Source organism: Protopterus annectens, chromosome 2.part0, assembly GCF_019279795.1.
Source record: "Protopterus annectens isolate FY-2018-M chromosome 2.part0, PAN1.0, whole genome shotgun sequence".
Lineage (NCBI taxonomy): Eukaryota > Metazoa > Chordata > Ceratodontiformes > Protopteridae > Protopterus > Protopterus annectens.
Genome location: NC_056728.1, coordinates 1,325,749,834 through 1,325,767,191, shown reverse-complemented (window position 1 = coordinate 1,325,767,191; position 17,358 = coordinate 1,325,749,834). Strand labels below are relative to the sequence as shown.

Below are 17,358 nucleotides of genomic sequence, written 5' to 3'. Positions count from 1 at the left end.
AAGATGAATAGTCGTCGATTTGCCCAGTGTTGCTCCTGTGAAACTGTTGATCCCCCAGTGTTTTTAATTTAAAAACTTTTAATAAAAAATACTTACAGTATATACCATCCTTGTGATATAAAAACATGCTTATGAAAAAATAAGCTACTGTCGGCTTAAAATACAAGCAGCACTTGCATTGTGAACCTTGCATTATGAACTAGAATCAAGCACAAAACATATATCGGCTTTTGCCTTATGCTGTTCTTAAACAAACTATTAGCTCTATGATGAAAATCTAAACCACTGTCAGCAAACCATACAGATGTCAGTTCGGTGAAAACTACCAAACAAACACAGTACGTTGAAGAACCTTATAATTGAATAGAAGAAAACATAAAAATGTGTAAATCTATTGGCTACTAATTGAAAAATATGTCAGAAATTTCTTCAGTATGATTCAATAAATATATAAAATTCAGTACTGAATGAAGTGGAACTGTATGTAACCAAGTCTGAAAAAACATACTCCTAGTCACTATTACACTATTATTCATAATTCTGAATACTCCTAACCCGCAACCTATAGCCCTCATAGCTCCCTGATTGAAAAATATTAGAGCTGGCTCGGTAACAGGAACGAGGTCCAGTAGGTTGGAGAATCTTCCCATAGATTCCATAGATGCAGTTGAACAGGTCCAACGTAGTGAATGTTTGGCTGCCCACCACAAGCCAAACAATCCTAATGAAGATTGTGAGGGTCCAAAATTTTCGGGATCCAGCCTCGACTCTACCTACCAACCAGGGCCGGAAACCCAGCAACTGGTCAAAGAACAGGAGAAATTAGCCCAGACCAATTCCAACATTTGCCAGCCAGCTGCAGATGCATGCAACATTATCACCAACATAGGCCTGGACTTCAGAATTTACAATTTCTCTGATTTTATTTTCACAAATGATTTAGTGGAACTTTTAGCCAGAGGGACTATCCTTTGTGCCTTCTAAGAGAGCCAATTTGGCTAAATCTGTAACTGATTTGAAATGATTTGTTAGAAAACAGAATCTTCAGTTATTGTTGGGCAACCTGACTAGAGACAAAGGTGACTTTTTTGTGTCTAGTACGTATAACCCCCCAATGCACTCTTCCTTAAATCTTTTTGAACAAATAAGTGAATTAGACATATGTCATGTTCTAAGTCAACCTCTTTCAAAGCAAACATGCAAGTTTAACATTAGCAAAGAGGAGAGGTCATTATTAGATTCTATAAACAGTTCTTCAGTTAGGGTCATGCAACCAGATAAGGGTGGAGGTTTGGTAGTGATGAACGAGTCAGATTACATCAAGAGAATAGAAGACATCCTAGATTCTGAGACGTACAAGGAGGTGTCTAGGAATGAATTAAATTTAAGTAAGTCTAAGGTGTCTGCTTACTTCAATGATATGTTTATCAATGGGTCCATAGATCTGGATTTATTAAACTTTCTATCTTTACCAGCCCCCCCCCCCGAATTCCCATTATATTTGGCTCTCCTAAGATTCACAAGAACCCTGTAGATCCACCCATGCGTCTGTTAGTCAGTGATAGGGGTAGTATCACCTATGCCAGTGCCAAGGTGGTGGACATTATTTTGAAGAAATATGAGGTGAGTCAGCCACAGATTTCTAAGGATTTTTGGTTGTTCCTATCCAGGGTAAACCAAATACCTTACAGTGCGGAGAGTCATTTTCTGACCATAGATGTGAAGGATTTGTATTCCTCCATCCCACATTCAGTAGCCTTGGACTGGATTCCAGCCATGATGATCATAAAAAAGGCTCCAGCCGAAGAAATACAACTGGTCAGTGAATTGCTAGACATTATTTTGTTTTGTAATTATGTGACATTTAATAACAGATATTTTCTCCAGTTGATAGGTGTTCCCATGGGGTCTCCATGTGGAGCTAGCGTGGCCAGTTTGGTCATGGCCTATTGGGAAAGAGAGTATATACTATATAATTCACTATTTCAAGAAAAGGTATTGATGTACACACGTTTCCCGGATGATATATTTATCATCCTGAAAGGAAATGAGGAGGTAGCAAATTCGCTGTTAAAATTTTTAAATTCTTCTACAGAATTTCTCAAGTTTACCTCCAGTTTTGCCCTGGGTAGGATAGCATATCTGGATCTGGACCTAATGAAGGACAAGGAAAATAGTTGCTATATAGCTAAGATATACTGGAAGGAATCTTTTTCTAACAGTTATGCACAGTTTAGCAGTTGTCATCCCTTCTCACAGAAGAGGTCCATCATCAAAGGACAACTAGTCAGAGCTGCTAGAATGGTGTCTAGAGACAGTGACTTCTTGGAAGAATGCAATTTTATGGGAAGTCTTTTCCTCAATAGAGGTTATCCTGAGGGACGTATTTTTGATCTCTCGAGAGAAGTACAGATGAAGAGGGAAAAGGGTTTTTATTTACCCATACTTAATCAAACAAGTGTACCCCAGGAGGATCATGACACTAAACTAGATTTGGGAACTTCAGTGTCTAACAGTTTTATATTAACATACAATATGGATGCAAAGGAGATTGAAAAACTGGAATTTGGTCATACAGGATGATTCCATCCGGAAGAATTTGACGGAATTTCCAAGGATTGTGTTTAAAAGGGGTCACAACCTTAAAAGTATACTAGAGAAAAAATCCAGGGTTCCCAGTTGTAGGGACGGCATGTACAAGTGCAGTATGTGCCGTTATTGTAGCAACATAAAGACGGGCTCTAAATTTGAAATAAGAGGTACCAAATACAGTATATTAGGTAGGTACAATTGTACCAGTACTCGAGTAGTTTACTTAGCCAAGTGTTCCCTCTGCCCAGCCTTCTATGTCGGTAAAACAGACAGGAAACTACAAGAGCGCATATACGAACACATGTATGCTATAATGAAGGGCAAGTTGGAGAACACTTTGTCGAAACATATAGCGGAGAACGCCAAACATGAATTTTTGTTTTCAGTTATAGACCAAGTGCAGTCAGATGGTAGGGGAGGTTCAGTGTCCCTCATTCTGGAGAGTAGAGAATTGACGTGGCAGCTTAGGTTAGATGCCTGTCATTCTCCTGGTATAAATATCATCTGTAACATGCCTATTAAAACTCAAAAGGTTAAATAGATGACAATACTTTATAGTTGCATCAGTTTCTAAACAAACACATCTTTTATATTTTTGTTTGTCATATAGTAGTCCATAATGTTATTAATTCACTTACTATCTTAAAATAACAATTTTTTTTCTCCCTTGCAACCTTTTTTCAGTGCAGAGAGCTATGAGGGCTATAGGTTGTGGGTTAGGAGTCTTCAGAATTATGAATAATAGTGTAATAGTTCACAGCAAGAGGTTCTCCCGTTCAATTCTCGGCTGGGCTTGGGAGTGCCTTCTGTGTGGAGTCTGCATGTCCTCCCCGCGGTTGGGTAGTGTTCGAAAGACATGCGTGCGTAAATGGGCATGCCTTCGTTGAAGGGTGAGCATCAAGCTGGCACCTCGGTGTTTCGTAAAAATCTACTGCCAATCATTAGCGGACCGGAGTTCCGCTGTGGCGACCCCTTTCCGGGAAAAGCCGAAAGGCAAACAAACAAGTGTAATAGTGACTAGGAGTATGTTTTTTCAGACTTTGTTACATATAGTTCCACTTTATTCCGTACTGAATTCTATATATTTATTGAATCATACCGAAGAAATTTCTGACGTATTTTTCAGTCAGTATCCAATAGATTTACACATTTTTATGTTTTCTTCTATTCAATTGTAAGGTTCTTCAACATACTGTGTTGGTTTGGTAGTTTTCACCGAACTGACATCTGTATGGTTTGCTGACAGTGGTTTAGACTTTCATCATAGAGCTAATAGTTTGTTTAAGAATAACATAAGGCAAAAGCCGATATATGTTTTGCGCTTCATTCTAGTTCACAATGCAAGTGCTGCTTGTATTTTAAGCCAACAGTGGCTTATTTTTTCATAAGCATGTTTTTATATCACAAGGATGGTATATACTGTAAGTATTTTTTATTAAAAGTTTTTAAATTAAAAACACCGGGGGATCAACTGCTTCACAGGAGCAACATTGGGGAATTCGATGACTATTCATGTTGTAGCCCTCCACTTTTTTCAGTAGAGAGAGTGGACTGGTCTTTTATTTGTTCAGTAATGTTCCAGGTTTTTTTTTAATGCGGTCTCGCAGACCTTGAAGAACATGTGATTACTTTGTTTCATTATAAGTAGAGGTTCTGATTTTGTGAAACTGTATCTGTTTCTGAGGAAGTTGGTTGTGTTACCGACGAAGAGCCTGTGTTTTGTGCTTAAAATAAATATACGAGTTTGGATTTTAACGCATCGAGTGTTTCAGTTTAGTCTGCAAAGCTTTCCGGTGGGTTTTTGGAGTGTATCCACCTTTTTGTTTTTTTAACTTTTAACCCAGGACAAATGGGTTTTAAATATAGTATCCCAGGGATACAGATTTTATTTCCACGCATTACCAATTCCAAATGGATGGCCAGACCTGCCTCCAAATCAGTGGGCAGAGGCCCAGAAACAAGTACTGTCTCTCATGAACATGGGAGCTATTCAAACAGTCCCAGAAGAGGAAAAGGGACAACATTTCTATTCAAGACTTTTCCTGGTACCTAGAAAAGACAAATCATGGCATCCAATTCTGGACTTGTCTAATCTAAAAACATTTCTGGACATTCCAAAATTCAAGATGCTGACTCTGAAACAGTTACTTCCTATGCTAGGCAAAGATGCCTGGTTGCTAACTCTAGACTTAAAAGAGACTTACCTGCATATCCCAATCAGGGAATCTTGCAGAATATACCTCCACTTCAAAGCAGGCTATTTGCATTACCAGTTCTCTGCACTGCCCTTTGGCTTATCTACTGCGCCCAGGGTCTTCACAAAGTGCCTGGCTCCAGTAATTGCATTTTGCAGGCAAAGAAATATTCAAATATATCCATACCTGGATGATTGTCTAATTCAGGCAGAAAACAGGGACATTCTTCAAAAATATCTAGCATTTGTAAAAAGGGTTCTAACTTGTCTAGGGTACACCATAAACGATAAGAAATCACAACTGGTACCCTCTCAAAAAAATTACATTCCTGTGTGCAAGCTTGAATACAACTGCCCAGGTGGTGTACCTTACGCCAGAAAAGCAAATTAATTTGGTAACTTACTTCAAACAAGTGGCCACAAAAACCCTTGCTATCTGCAAGACAAATTCTGCAAGCCTTGGGGTTCATGGCCTCCTGCATTCTTCTAATTCCATATGCAAGACTACGTGTGAGGAAACTTCAGTGGTACTTGAAGAGTTTATGGAGTCAACATTGTCACAGGCTGGAAACGATGATTCCTATCATACCTTACCTGCAACTAGAGTTCCTACGGTGGGCAGAGGCCTGCCACCAAAACAAGGGACTACCATTCACTCGACCCCCTGTTGACCAAACCCTAATTACAGATGCATCAGACTATGCTTGGGGGGCTCATCTGGCGGGGAAGTGCATTCAGGGCAAATGGAGCCCAAATCAAATGCACCTTCATATCAATAAAAAAGAGATGCTAGCTGTACAGAATGCACTGATAGCCTTTAAGGACTACCTTCATCCAGGACAATTAATGATAAAGACAGATAACACCACAGTTATGTAGTACATAAATAAGCAGGGGCGTACACACTCCTACCCCTTTTGCAGACTAGCCATGGCATTGTGGAACTTGGCCTTGACCTATCAAATACAACTACAAGCTCAATTCCTGCCAGGAAAGCTGAATACTCTGGCAGACGAACTAAGCAGAAATCTCATGGACCCACACGAATGGAAACTGGAACCACAGATTTTCAACATGTTGATATGCAAATGGGGGAGTCCAGACATAGATCTTTTTGCCTCACCTCAGAACTATCAGTTGGACAAATTCTGCATGAGAACTCATCACAAAAAAGCCTGAAATGCTCTATCATTCAGCTGGAAAAAACTATCAGTGTATGCTTTTCCACCTCTGCCTCTGCTCTCCAAAGTTCTACTAAAAGTCACACAGGACAACCCAAAAATGATTTTAATTCCTCCAGACTGGCCTCGCCAACACTGGTACCCTCTTCTGCGCAATGTGTCACACCTTCCACCGTGGCGTCTGCCTCAGACACCTTACCTACTGTCTCAGCAGAACAACCAAATTCTGCACATTCTGCTCCAAACTTTGAATCTTGCAGTGTGGCTAATCACCTAAATTCATCCTTAGCATCCCTACAGTAAACCTGTGATGGATGTCATTTTGGAGGCAAGAAGGCCTAGTACTAGAAAATATTATGCTGACAAATGGAAAAATTCTGTGCCTGGAAACAGTCTCAGGGGATAAGCACAACAGTGCCCAATATTCCTCAGATTTTACAATACTTAACTGAGATGCTTCACAAGGGCCTGTCCTTTTCTTCCATAAAAATCCATGCCTCAGCGATTTCAGCTCATTACAACACAGAACCTCCCCTCTTCTCTCATCCTCTGCTAAAGCAGTATCTCAGAGGGGCAAAAAACTTAAGACCACCCAGGAGAGCTCCAACCCCTGCCTGGGACCTCAATTTTGTATTGTAAAAACTCATTCTCCCTCCTTTCAAGCCAGCTGCTACTACAGACTTAAAATTTCTCTCCTGGAAAACAGCTTTCCTTTTGTCACTTCAGCTAGACGGATTTCAGAATTACAGGCTCTTATGACAGTGGAGGCTTTCATTATTTTTCATGCGGACAGGGTGTCTCTCAGGACCAATCCATCCTTCATGCCTAAGGTGGAATCCAATGTGGCTCTTAATCAGACCATTCATTTGCCAACTTTCTTTCCCAGTCCACAGAACAAGTGGGAGCGGATTCTGCATTCTTTGGATGTACACAGACAACTTAGATTTTACTTAAACAGGACAAAATCTCTAAGAAAATCTGAACAACTACTGGTGGCACTTGCTGCAGGGGCAGAGGGAAAGGCTATTTCAAAGCAGACTATTTCCAAATGGATAAGCCGTTGTATTCATTTCTGCTACATGCACCATGGTAAAACTATCCCCCAGGGGATCAGGTCACATTCCACTAGGGCTGCATCTACTTCTACAGCCTTTCTCAGAGGTGTTCCTACCGGAGACATTCTAGAAGCTGCTACCTGGAGCTCAGTTCATACATTCACCAAACATTGCCATTTACCTTTCTTCTCTAAATCCATAGCTGGCTTTGCCACTGCTGTCCTGCAGGGCCTTCTAGGTGGTCCTAATGCTGTATAAATCCAGCCTCCCAACCGTAGCTTAGGGAATCTACCCAAATGTAATGACTGTAACAGTGAAACACGAAGAACATAGTACAGTTGTGTACACTTACCATAAATGTAGATGTTCGAGTGTATTCACTGTTGCAGTCCTGGTTACCCTCCCTCCAACCCACAGTTTTTCTCTTACTATACCTTTACTTTCCTTTACTATGCTTAAAAGCCTTTTTGGTGTATTTGCTTTTGTTTGGAGGTATATTTATGTGTTTTTAATTACTTAAATATTTGGCTTCCCATTTGGGGGCACCTGACATCTGGGGCAAGAAAAACTGATGTAATGGCGTCGGTTGCATGTTTTATACCCCTGACGGCCTGACATCATGGAAGAAGGGACAGTAACCGACACAGAACCCAAGACTTTGTTAATCAGGCCGACTGAGGGCAACCTGCCAGCAAATTACCCAAATGTAATGACTGCAACAGTGAATACACTCGAACATCTACATTTATGGTAAGTATACACAACTGTACTTTGCCTCTTTACCACTGTCTTGTATCATCCTGTGCCACTCTATGTATCCTCCTTTCTCCCCCATTGCCCACAGTGATTTAAAATGTTGAAAGTATTTTTCTACTATTACATCATGAGTCAAATTAAGGTTACAGCCATAGGATGTAATAGTTTTGCTGAAAATGATTGAATTTATACATGTATGAGGAGATATTTTTTCTGTCACCTTGAATGCGTATCACCTTTCCTTTTTGGTTGCTAGTAATCATATGCTTACATACTAAGGAACCCTTAACAAGGGCCTCTAGAGTCTTGCATAGCTTGAACTTCCATTTCTTCTAGAAATACATTACACTTCACCAGTTTTACTGTAGCACAGTGACATAACACTGACACAGTTATTCTAGCTGTAATCTTATCAAACTCCCTTGGAACAAATTAATTTATGGCAAGCATTTCACTCTATACATGTCTGCCACTAGTATTCTCTTTGGCATTAGTAATACAGAACTTGGCAATGTCACCTCTCCTTCCACATTTGAGTCAAATTAGCACATTGCTTTCTGCTTTTTGTTACAGAGAAAATGGCAAATTTCTTATTGTACTTGTAGACTTAGAAGCAGACAATTCAGTTTTAAATGTTCTGACATTAACTAGTAAGTTATTTTTACTAAAATTATGTTATCAGTGTTCTTGGCACCTGTTTTCTTATACTGCTAGACAAAATCTTTTAAACATGTCTACTGCTAAAATTTCTAATATTTTCAATTTCTATTGCTGTCAGATTCTATCTATATTGTTAAAATGTGTTTTAAAGCATGTGTTTGCGCTCTTACTGGTTTGTTAGCAATAAAAGTCCAGTTATAAAATCTTATTGCTTGTACTTCAGAGGGTATTACAGCCCTAGCCAAAAGTTGTACTTTGTTTCTCCTAGTCTGTGTAATCAGTTCTCTCTGTGTTCATATACATTTTATTTGCCTGTCATGTCAAGTGGAGATTACATGATTTGGGCCTAGTTTACCTGGTCTCACTTTTCTATGTTTATCTTTTATTTGATTACCCTTTTCTGACTTTGTTACTCCCGTTACACAAGTGGCATCTTACTGGGGATGACCGGAAGTGGTTTTCATACTGACTAGAGGGGTATTTGTTCAGGGTACTGGGGAAATTCCCTTGTTCTTTTCATTTGACACCATGGGATATTTTACATCCACCTGAACTACCACCATCTCAGGCAGATGGGATCCTGATTTAATGTTTCATGCAAGGGACAGCACACCCAAGAGTGCAGCAGTCTCTTATGCTACACTTCAGTGGCAGTAATACAAAATGAATCCTAGAATCTGGGTAGGAATAGAACCTGTAGCCTTCTGATTTCACAGCATCAAAGGCAAATACACTACTAACTGAGCCATTGGCACTAACATTCAAACACCACTAGTTAGGATTACAAGTCATTCTTCTTGGTTAGAGTTTTCATGGCAGGCACATTCTTGAGATTATCAGCTACACTGGCCAACATAGCCAGTTGTTTCTATAGTTGTACTACCTTCTGGCCAGTCTCTGTCTTAGAGTCAGCCAGTATTTTCAGTGTCTTCCACTACTAGGGCCATCAGGAAACAGCAGCCAAAAAATGTCTTATTTGTAGTCACACAAACCAACAGCAGAACTGCCTGAATGGAACAATGATAACAGTTCTATAGAGACTTAGTAGTCCAAAGTGTAATGCTATTGACAACAGAGATAAAATGATGCGTGCTGTATTATGATCCTTTGGCTAACTGACCATGCACACAACACCATTGTGAAGTCAAAGGTAATACTCTAGACAGCCGATATTAAAAAATAAAAATCAGACATTTTGTTCTATACATCCAAAAAGGAAAAGCAAAACAATCACTTTCTTAGCTTTTAAAATGAACAGAAATAATAATACCTTCCATTGTTTTTCCAGCATATATGTATATATATATATATATATGTGTATATATATGGGTCTACTACTAATTACCGACAGGAAAACTCCCCGACGCCAGATGACCGACATCACACAAACCCGACAACGCAACACCATTACACACACCATTACACCAACACACGGAACGTAAACAACAACACTACATAGCATACACACTAGCCTGACCCAAACCCTAACCCTAAGGTCCGACACTACACTTCACCTACCTGCACCCTAACCCTAACTCACTTAACCCACTTAACCCGTCCCTAAACTACAGTCCCTCACTAGCACACACACCTTTCCCACAGCCTAACCTAACTTTCCGCTGTCGGCAAATCACCCTGTCGGTCTGTCGGTCATCTGGCCGGGCATTAGTAGTAGACCCATATATATATATATATATATATATATATATGTGTACACACACACACATATATGTATATATATGTGTGTGTGTGTGTATGTATATATATATATATATATATATATATATATATATATATATATATATATAATATATATTTATATATATATATATATATATATATATATATATATATATATATATAGATAATGGCTTACTATTATAATGTCGAAGTTCACAATGTTAACCTCATGATTCACAAAAGTGACAATCAGCATATAAATCCGTTGCAATGCAGAATTTAATAGTGGTGCGAAACGAGTGCGACTCAGTCAACTTTTTGTTTTATTTACATGACATTACAGTGCATTGCTTGCTCTAAAAAGGCTGACAGTAATATTTTATATGTATATATATATATATATATATATATGTCTGTGTGTGTGTGTATATATATATATATATATATATATATATATACTATTAGTTTTCAGAAATGCACAGACTATTAAAATAGTAGTTTGCTTATTCTGTAAATGAGTGGTTATGTGACATTTTATGGCTTCTTTGGGTAAATCTTAAAAAATCAAGAGTCTGTTTTGTTTTCTTTACTTTTTCTTTTTTTTTCATGTTTTAAAAAGAGCTTTGAATTTGTTAGTAACACACCATTTTTGGTTTGATTTGTGGTGTCCATCAATAATTGGAAAAAATTTTCTGTAGGGGGGGAGGAAGGATGGGAGGCCACTCATTTTTCTCTGTTGCTTATTTTAAAGAGACAATATTTTATGAGATTTAACATGAAATGTGTTAAGTCTAATTGCCAACTTAGTGGGAAGAATGACAAGAGTAAAAATACCAGTGAGTGATCATTTAAGGATGGAACAAGTATTTTAATGGAAAAAATTGTAGCAGGGTCAGGAAGGGTGTGGTCTTAGTTCTGAAACGGTACGATGGTGCTTGCAATCACTTGCATGAGTATATGGTACAAGAGAAAGGGTGTGAATGTCAGTGAAGTCTCAGAAAATGAATGTATGTTTGTATGGTTGAGAGACAAAGAATAGGCTTTTGAATTTGTCAAGAGGAGAGAGTGGAAGTTCTTAAGCAGTTGGAAGGAGAAGAGGACAGGTGCTGGGTAAAGGGATGTGTACTAACAGCCATTTGTGAAGGAGGAGAGGGGAGGTGCTGGGTAAAGGGATGCATACTAGCAGCCATTTGTGAAGGAGGAGAGGGGAGGTGCTGGGTAAAGGGGTGTATGCTAGCAGCCATTTGGGTCATGGTTGTTGGGGGAATCAGCTTGTGAAATTGAATGTATTTGCATGTTATATTTTGTATAGAAGGACATGGTCAACGCTGCTTGGGTGGGCAATAAATATGCATGAGTATCCTGGGAAGCGATGAGTTAAGGTTTGAGGTTGTCATCTTTAATCTATCAATCTGTGATAGCAGTGAGATCGGGTGATTAAGTAATTATGGATGCAGTTGCTCCAGTACTTATTTTGCCAAATTATACAAATTTAGCAAGTTGGCTGTTATTGCTTCATAATTATTTACTTATGCAAATGTATTATAATTAGATTGAGACCTCAGAGTGATGTTAATACCTCCTGACATTATATTAATATTAATGCTGTAAATATGGCAGGATTAATTTACACTTGTGCTCAGAATCTTTTTTTAACATTTAAAGTTTTGAATTTGTATAGTGAAACCTATATTTATATGTGTACACAAATTGAGTGCATGTGAGCGCTTTTTTATGTAAATATAAAGCTTGGTTTGTTGTATTAAACATGATCTTTCCTGTTTAATTAGAAGCTGCAACAGCTGAAACATGAAACTAGCTTACTGGGATGTTATTCTCTGGCAATCATTTTCAGACACTGTAAAATTAGTACAAATTCACATCATGTGTTTCATTTATTGATTTACTATTAACATACTGTGCTGCAAATGAAAAAGCTTTTCAAGTTAAGATTGCATTTTAAAACTCTTTGTATATCAGTCTTTATATATGTTGATAAAACTAATTTCAAAACAGATTATTCCAGAGAAAAAAAATAAGAAAAAAATGTGGTAGAATCAATTTATGTTAATACAGATTATTTCTGTCTTGGTAGGACATTCCTGTAAGCTCCTGAGAAAAAATATGGGACTGATTGTCGTGAATGAAGACAACCTTGATGTGAGTAAAAACTGCCTGGGTTCGTATTTTTCATAAAAGAAGAAAACTTCTAGATCAAAGAGTACTAAGCAAGTGATGGTGTACTGTTTCATTTTTATACACATATTACTATGGCAGATTGTATAACCTGATGAATATGAAAGTTTGTTTTCTGTGTTAACTTCTCTGTCAGTACTTCCCATTTCCTAAACAGCTTGATGTGGTGAGGGTCATGGTAAGAAGATGAGCAGGGCAGACCAGACTTCCATATCCCCAGTAACAGCCTCCAGATCATCATATGAGATCTCCAGATGTTTCCAGGCAATTTGAGATGTATAGTCCCCCTTCAATATACCCTTAGTCATTGACATTCTCTCACTAAAACAGTCCCTGATTCACTTCCCATGGGAAATGCATAAAACACTGTCAATAAGTGACAAAAAACATTTCAGCTAGCTAGTCTCAGTTTATAAGTTAAACTTGGCCCCCAAACACTGGGAAATAATCACGTTATGTTCATTAGATTACTGTTGTGGTAGCTGTAACTATATCCTGTAAAGAATAGGAAGTATGGCCCATCTACAAAGCTTTGAGGCTCCTTTCATGGCACAAGACTATGTGCTGGTGTAGAAGGACATACAGGTGTGCCAAAGGTCAGAACTTTCTTGCTGTATGTATGTTTATACAGACTTGTCTTCACATTAGCTGCATGAGTTTCAAAGATAAGCTTCGGCTATAGTTTTGGGCAGATAAGAATCCCCTTTGGGAATTATTTATTTATTTTTTTTGTAGAAAATGTAAAGGAGTTTTTTTACAGACTGCTTATGTCACTAAGGAAGGGTAAATGTTCCTGTGGTAGACAGACTGCCAATAAGGAAACCCATTCTTCATCTGTTTTTTTAAGGGTATCAACATGATACAGAGTACTGTCAGATTTGCCTTTCATTTACTTCTAACACCATCAGGGGTAGCCTAAATTCTCTTAAAAGTGGTCTTGAAAATAAGTATCTTGTGAAATTGTAAGAGACAATGGTGACAGACTCTTAGGATCTGAGGTATGCCCCTCCTCCTCAGAAGATGAATGTTGTAAAAGAAGTTTCCAAAGAAACTTGTACCCCTCCCTTTGTGCTGTCTGTATCTGATGTCTCATACCGTGGGCTGTCAGTGTGTCTCTTCTCATCACTCCTGCATGACCAATCCAGTGGCCACTAAGGGTGAGGGAAGTGTTTAGCAAGTTTTGGTGCAGGAGAACATTATCTAATCTCTTATGGAGGTCTAGCCTTTGGACTTTGTTGAAGACCCCTAAAAACAGGACTCAGAAGACAAAACATTTTTCTCTTCCTTCTTCCTGTTTGTACAAAAGATTTTCTGAGGAAGACTGAAATAGTTTTGTCCTGAGACTGTTTGACATAATCCAGTCTCATCAAAAACTGTGTGTTCTAGTTTCTGCCCCAGTTAAAGAAAGAGATCCCACTCTTCCTCAAAGAAGAGACCTTGTCTGAATCAGCTGTTGAGAGTTTGGTGTGCACTTCAGTTATCCTTTCTTATTTCCTATATAATGTTGCTGGTTCCCTGAAAAGAAGGCACATGGAGACTATTTTGGTTCTTTCAAAGCTAAATACCTTTATTTTGTTCCCCAATCTCAAGATGCTCATTTTACAAACTAGTTTTCATCTTCTGATTCTCAAGGCCTTTCTAATTACTATAAACCTCAAAGATGCATACCTGCACATCTCAGTTCACAAAAATGAAAGATTGTATCTTATTTTCTTTACCTAGTGGCTGCACTTTCAATTTACATTTGACTTTTGGGCTTTCCACTGCTCCAAGAGTTTTCACAATGTGCCTAGTCACAGTCATAGCCTTTCTGCAGATTTCAAGGCATCCATATTTCCCCTATCTGGACAATTTCCTCCTTTCAGCTCCCTTCATCCAAGACACCATAGCAGCTCTTCAGGTCACTATTCATCCTTTCAGCAGCCTGGGTTTCAAACCAAATCTGCAAAAGTTTTCTTTAAACCCTTCCCAAAGATTATGTTTCTAAGGTGTCTTTTAAACACCTGTCCGTCGAATACTTAGCTTCCTCCAGATAGAGTATCATCTGTCCTGCTTCACTTCTTGAATCTGGACCATCAAAACATGTTTGCATGAAGAGAGTTCTTCAGAATTCTGGGTTACTTTGCTTTGTCCATCCTAATGGTACCATCTGCCAGACTTTACATTGATACTGCAAATCTGTATGGGTCCATTATCTTCATTCTTTATACTTTCAAATTCTAGTAATCAGTTTAATCAAGAAGGAAGTCTTATGGTTGCCCAATCAGGTCTTGCTAAATCCAAACATCCCATTTTCTCTCACTCTCTCTGCTTACTCGGTCATGATAGATTCTTCAGTGGGGTGCAGTCTGTCAAGGAACCAAGTATCAGTAAATGTGGGATCCTCATTTTAGGAACAAGCATATTAATCAAAAGGAAATGATGGCTGAACTTTCAATGTATTCTGATAAACTCTGAGCCTATGGAAGGCCTTCAAAGATTTTTACCACCAAACAGAGTCGGTTTAAAAACTCTGTTGTGCATACAGTTGACTAGACCCCTTCATGAAAGCCAGTAATGACTCCATTTTTTCATATTCTGGGTGGTGAAGTTCTGGTAAAAGCTATTAAAGCTCTAAATCACTTATGATAACAGACAACACCATGGTGATGTGGTATATAAGCAAACAAGGAGGAAAGAAGTGATATCTCCTGTGCAGACTAGCCATGATTGCCTAGAAGCTGACGGTACAGAACAGCCTCTCTCAGCATGGTTACATACATTCTGTCAGATCAGAACCCAATAACAGACACTTTGAGCAAATCCAAGGCAGACTGCCACAAGCGGGTAATAAAACCCAGAGGTTTTTAAGGAGATGATCCAGTCTCAACAGTCAACTAAAGCAGTTCTGATCCAGAACACCTTGCAAAAGGCCTGGAAAACAAATACATTTTCTTTCCTATGGATGGAAATACTCTGCTGTACTTTTTCCTCCAATCTCCTGATATCCAAATTCTTCTAAAGATCAAAACAAACTTGCCAAAGATGCTTCTAGTTGTTCCCTTATGACCAGATAACAGTGGTTCTCCTTTCTCATGTATCTATCAAGGGAGATTTACCAAACACTTCCTCACAGGGTGGATTTGCACATACAGATCATGGGATCCCTTATTCACCCTTACATTCAAAATAGCCACCTGACTGTGTGGATGATAGGCTTGTGGTCCCGTGTTGGCACTTTTTTTCTGAGGACGCAAAGCAGGTATTAAAGGAGGCTAGAAAACCTGCTACTAGAAAGTCATACTTAACCAAATGGAAAATGTTGTTAGTTGGTGCCATAAAAGAGAACAAGATCCACTCAAACTGAGTGCTGTTTTAGTTCTTCAGTATCTGCGTTAGTTGCTTGGTTTTGTAAAGGTACACCTTTCAGTTATATCTGGTTGTATGCCTTTGGATGCCTCTTTATTACTTATTTCAAGTTAAACAGTTTTGAAAGGGGTTTTACATTTTAGACCACTTAGAAAATTAAATGTACCTCTTTGGGATTTTAATTTTGTATTAGAGAAGTTACCTATGTCCTCATTTGAACCTGCATCCATTTTTTTATTTCTCCCTTGAAGACTATTTTGGTTATTGCTCTGACTTCAGCTAGAATAGCATCTGAATTTCAGTCCCTAATAAATAGGTGGCCTTTTCTGATTTTCCACAAGTACATGGTTATTCTTACAGATCAGCCACAGTGGTGCAGTGGTAGCATTGTCGCCTCACAGCAAGTGGTTCTCCTGTTCGATTCTCAGCTGGAGCGCCTTATGTGTGGAGTTTGCATGTCCGCCCCATGGTTGAGTGGCATTCGAAAGACATGCGTGAAATGGGCATGCCTTCATTGAAGGTTGGGCGTCGAGCTGGCACCTCGGCACCATAAAAATCTACTACCAATCATTAGCGGACCGGAGTTCCGCTGTGGCAACCCCTAACCGGGAAAGCCGACAGAAAAACAACAACAACATGATTATTCTTACAGACAACTCTTCCTGTATGTCAAAGGTTGATTCTGAGATTACTTTAAATTAGACCATTCATCTCCCTGTGCTCTATCCTGAAACCAAAGCAGAGGAGGAAGAATCTTGCATAGCATGGGTGTCCATAGACAGTTGAGGTTTGTCTTGGATAGGATGAAAAATTTTAGGAAATCCAACCAACTTTTTGTTTCCTTTGATATGAAAAAAGGACAGTCAGTATCTAAACAAATGATTTCGAGATGGCTGCCTCATGCTGTCCAGTTTTGTTACTCTCACCATAGTATAAGCCCTTCCTGCCCAACCTCACCACAGAAAGTCAAAGCTCACTCTGTCTCTCTGTAATTACCTCTATGGATTTTTAGAAAGGGGTGGGCACTTGGTCTGTCTTAGAGGTAGCTATTTTGTCTTCTGTATACGCCTTTACTTAGTACTACAAGCTAGACTTTTGTCTCCAGAGCTGGAACAGCATTTGCAAAAGCCATACCACAAGGACTTCTAGTCTCTAGACCCCCTCGATTCATCATTTCTTTTTAAGCTATGGCAATCATCCTTTATAGTTACAGCTATTCCAATGATGATCTAATGAAGAACGTAGTATAGTCGTGTAAATTAAGTTACCACAACAGTTGATGTTCGACTAGATTTCGTATTTCTCCAAGACTGAGGTGGGTACCCTTCTTTATATCTTTGCCTTCCTGATATTACATGGCAATCTTTATTCATTTAGACTAAGTTGTTGTAGGGCTTCTGGCTTCAACTCCCCTTTTGGGAAAGAAAACTCTAATATTTGTCATACCCGTATATCCGTGTTATACTAGCATGTACTGTCTTGCTAAGGGTAGACATGCATAGTGTGAAGAAGGCACCCAAGGATATATAGACCTGACAGATATCTAATCCTTGGCAGGATACGCTTCATGTAGTTGTGATGAAAGGAGATACTACCAGCCCAACTAGCTAGAATTTTGTAAATAGTAATATGTCATTTGTGAGTATCAACATGATTTATATAGAAGTATGACAAAGGGAGATTCTGCCAGCACAGC

The 17,358-nt window shown here is 38.8% G+C and overlaps 1 protein-coding gene across 3 annotated transcripts in view; it reads left to right on the top strand.

The window, feature by feature from the left end:
- The window catches only part of ATP8A1 (ATPase phospholipid transporting 8A1), a 3,191,789-nt gene that overhangs the window by 1,988,697 nt on the left and 1,185,734 nt on the right, over positions 1 to 17,358 (top strand). For all 3 annotated transcript variants that reach the window (XM_044061519.1, XM_044061518.1, XM_044061517.1), the window contains one exon: positions 12,214 to 12,278. In XM_044061519.1, the coding sequence (XP_043917454.1) occupies positions 12,214 to 12,278 (65 nt within the window). The remainder of the gene's footprint in view (positions 1 to 12,213; positions 12,279 to 17,358) is intronic.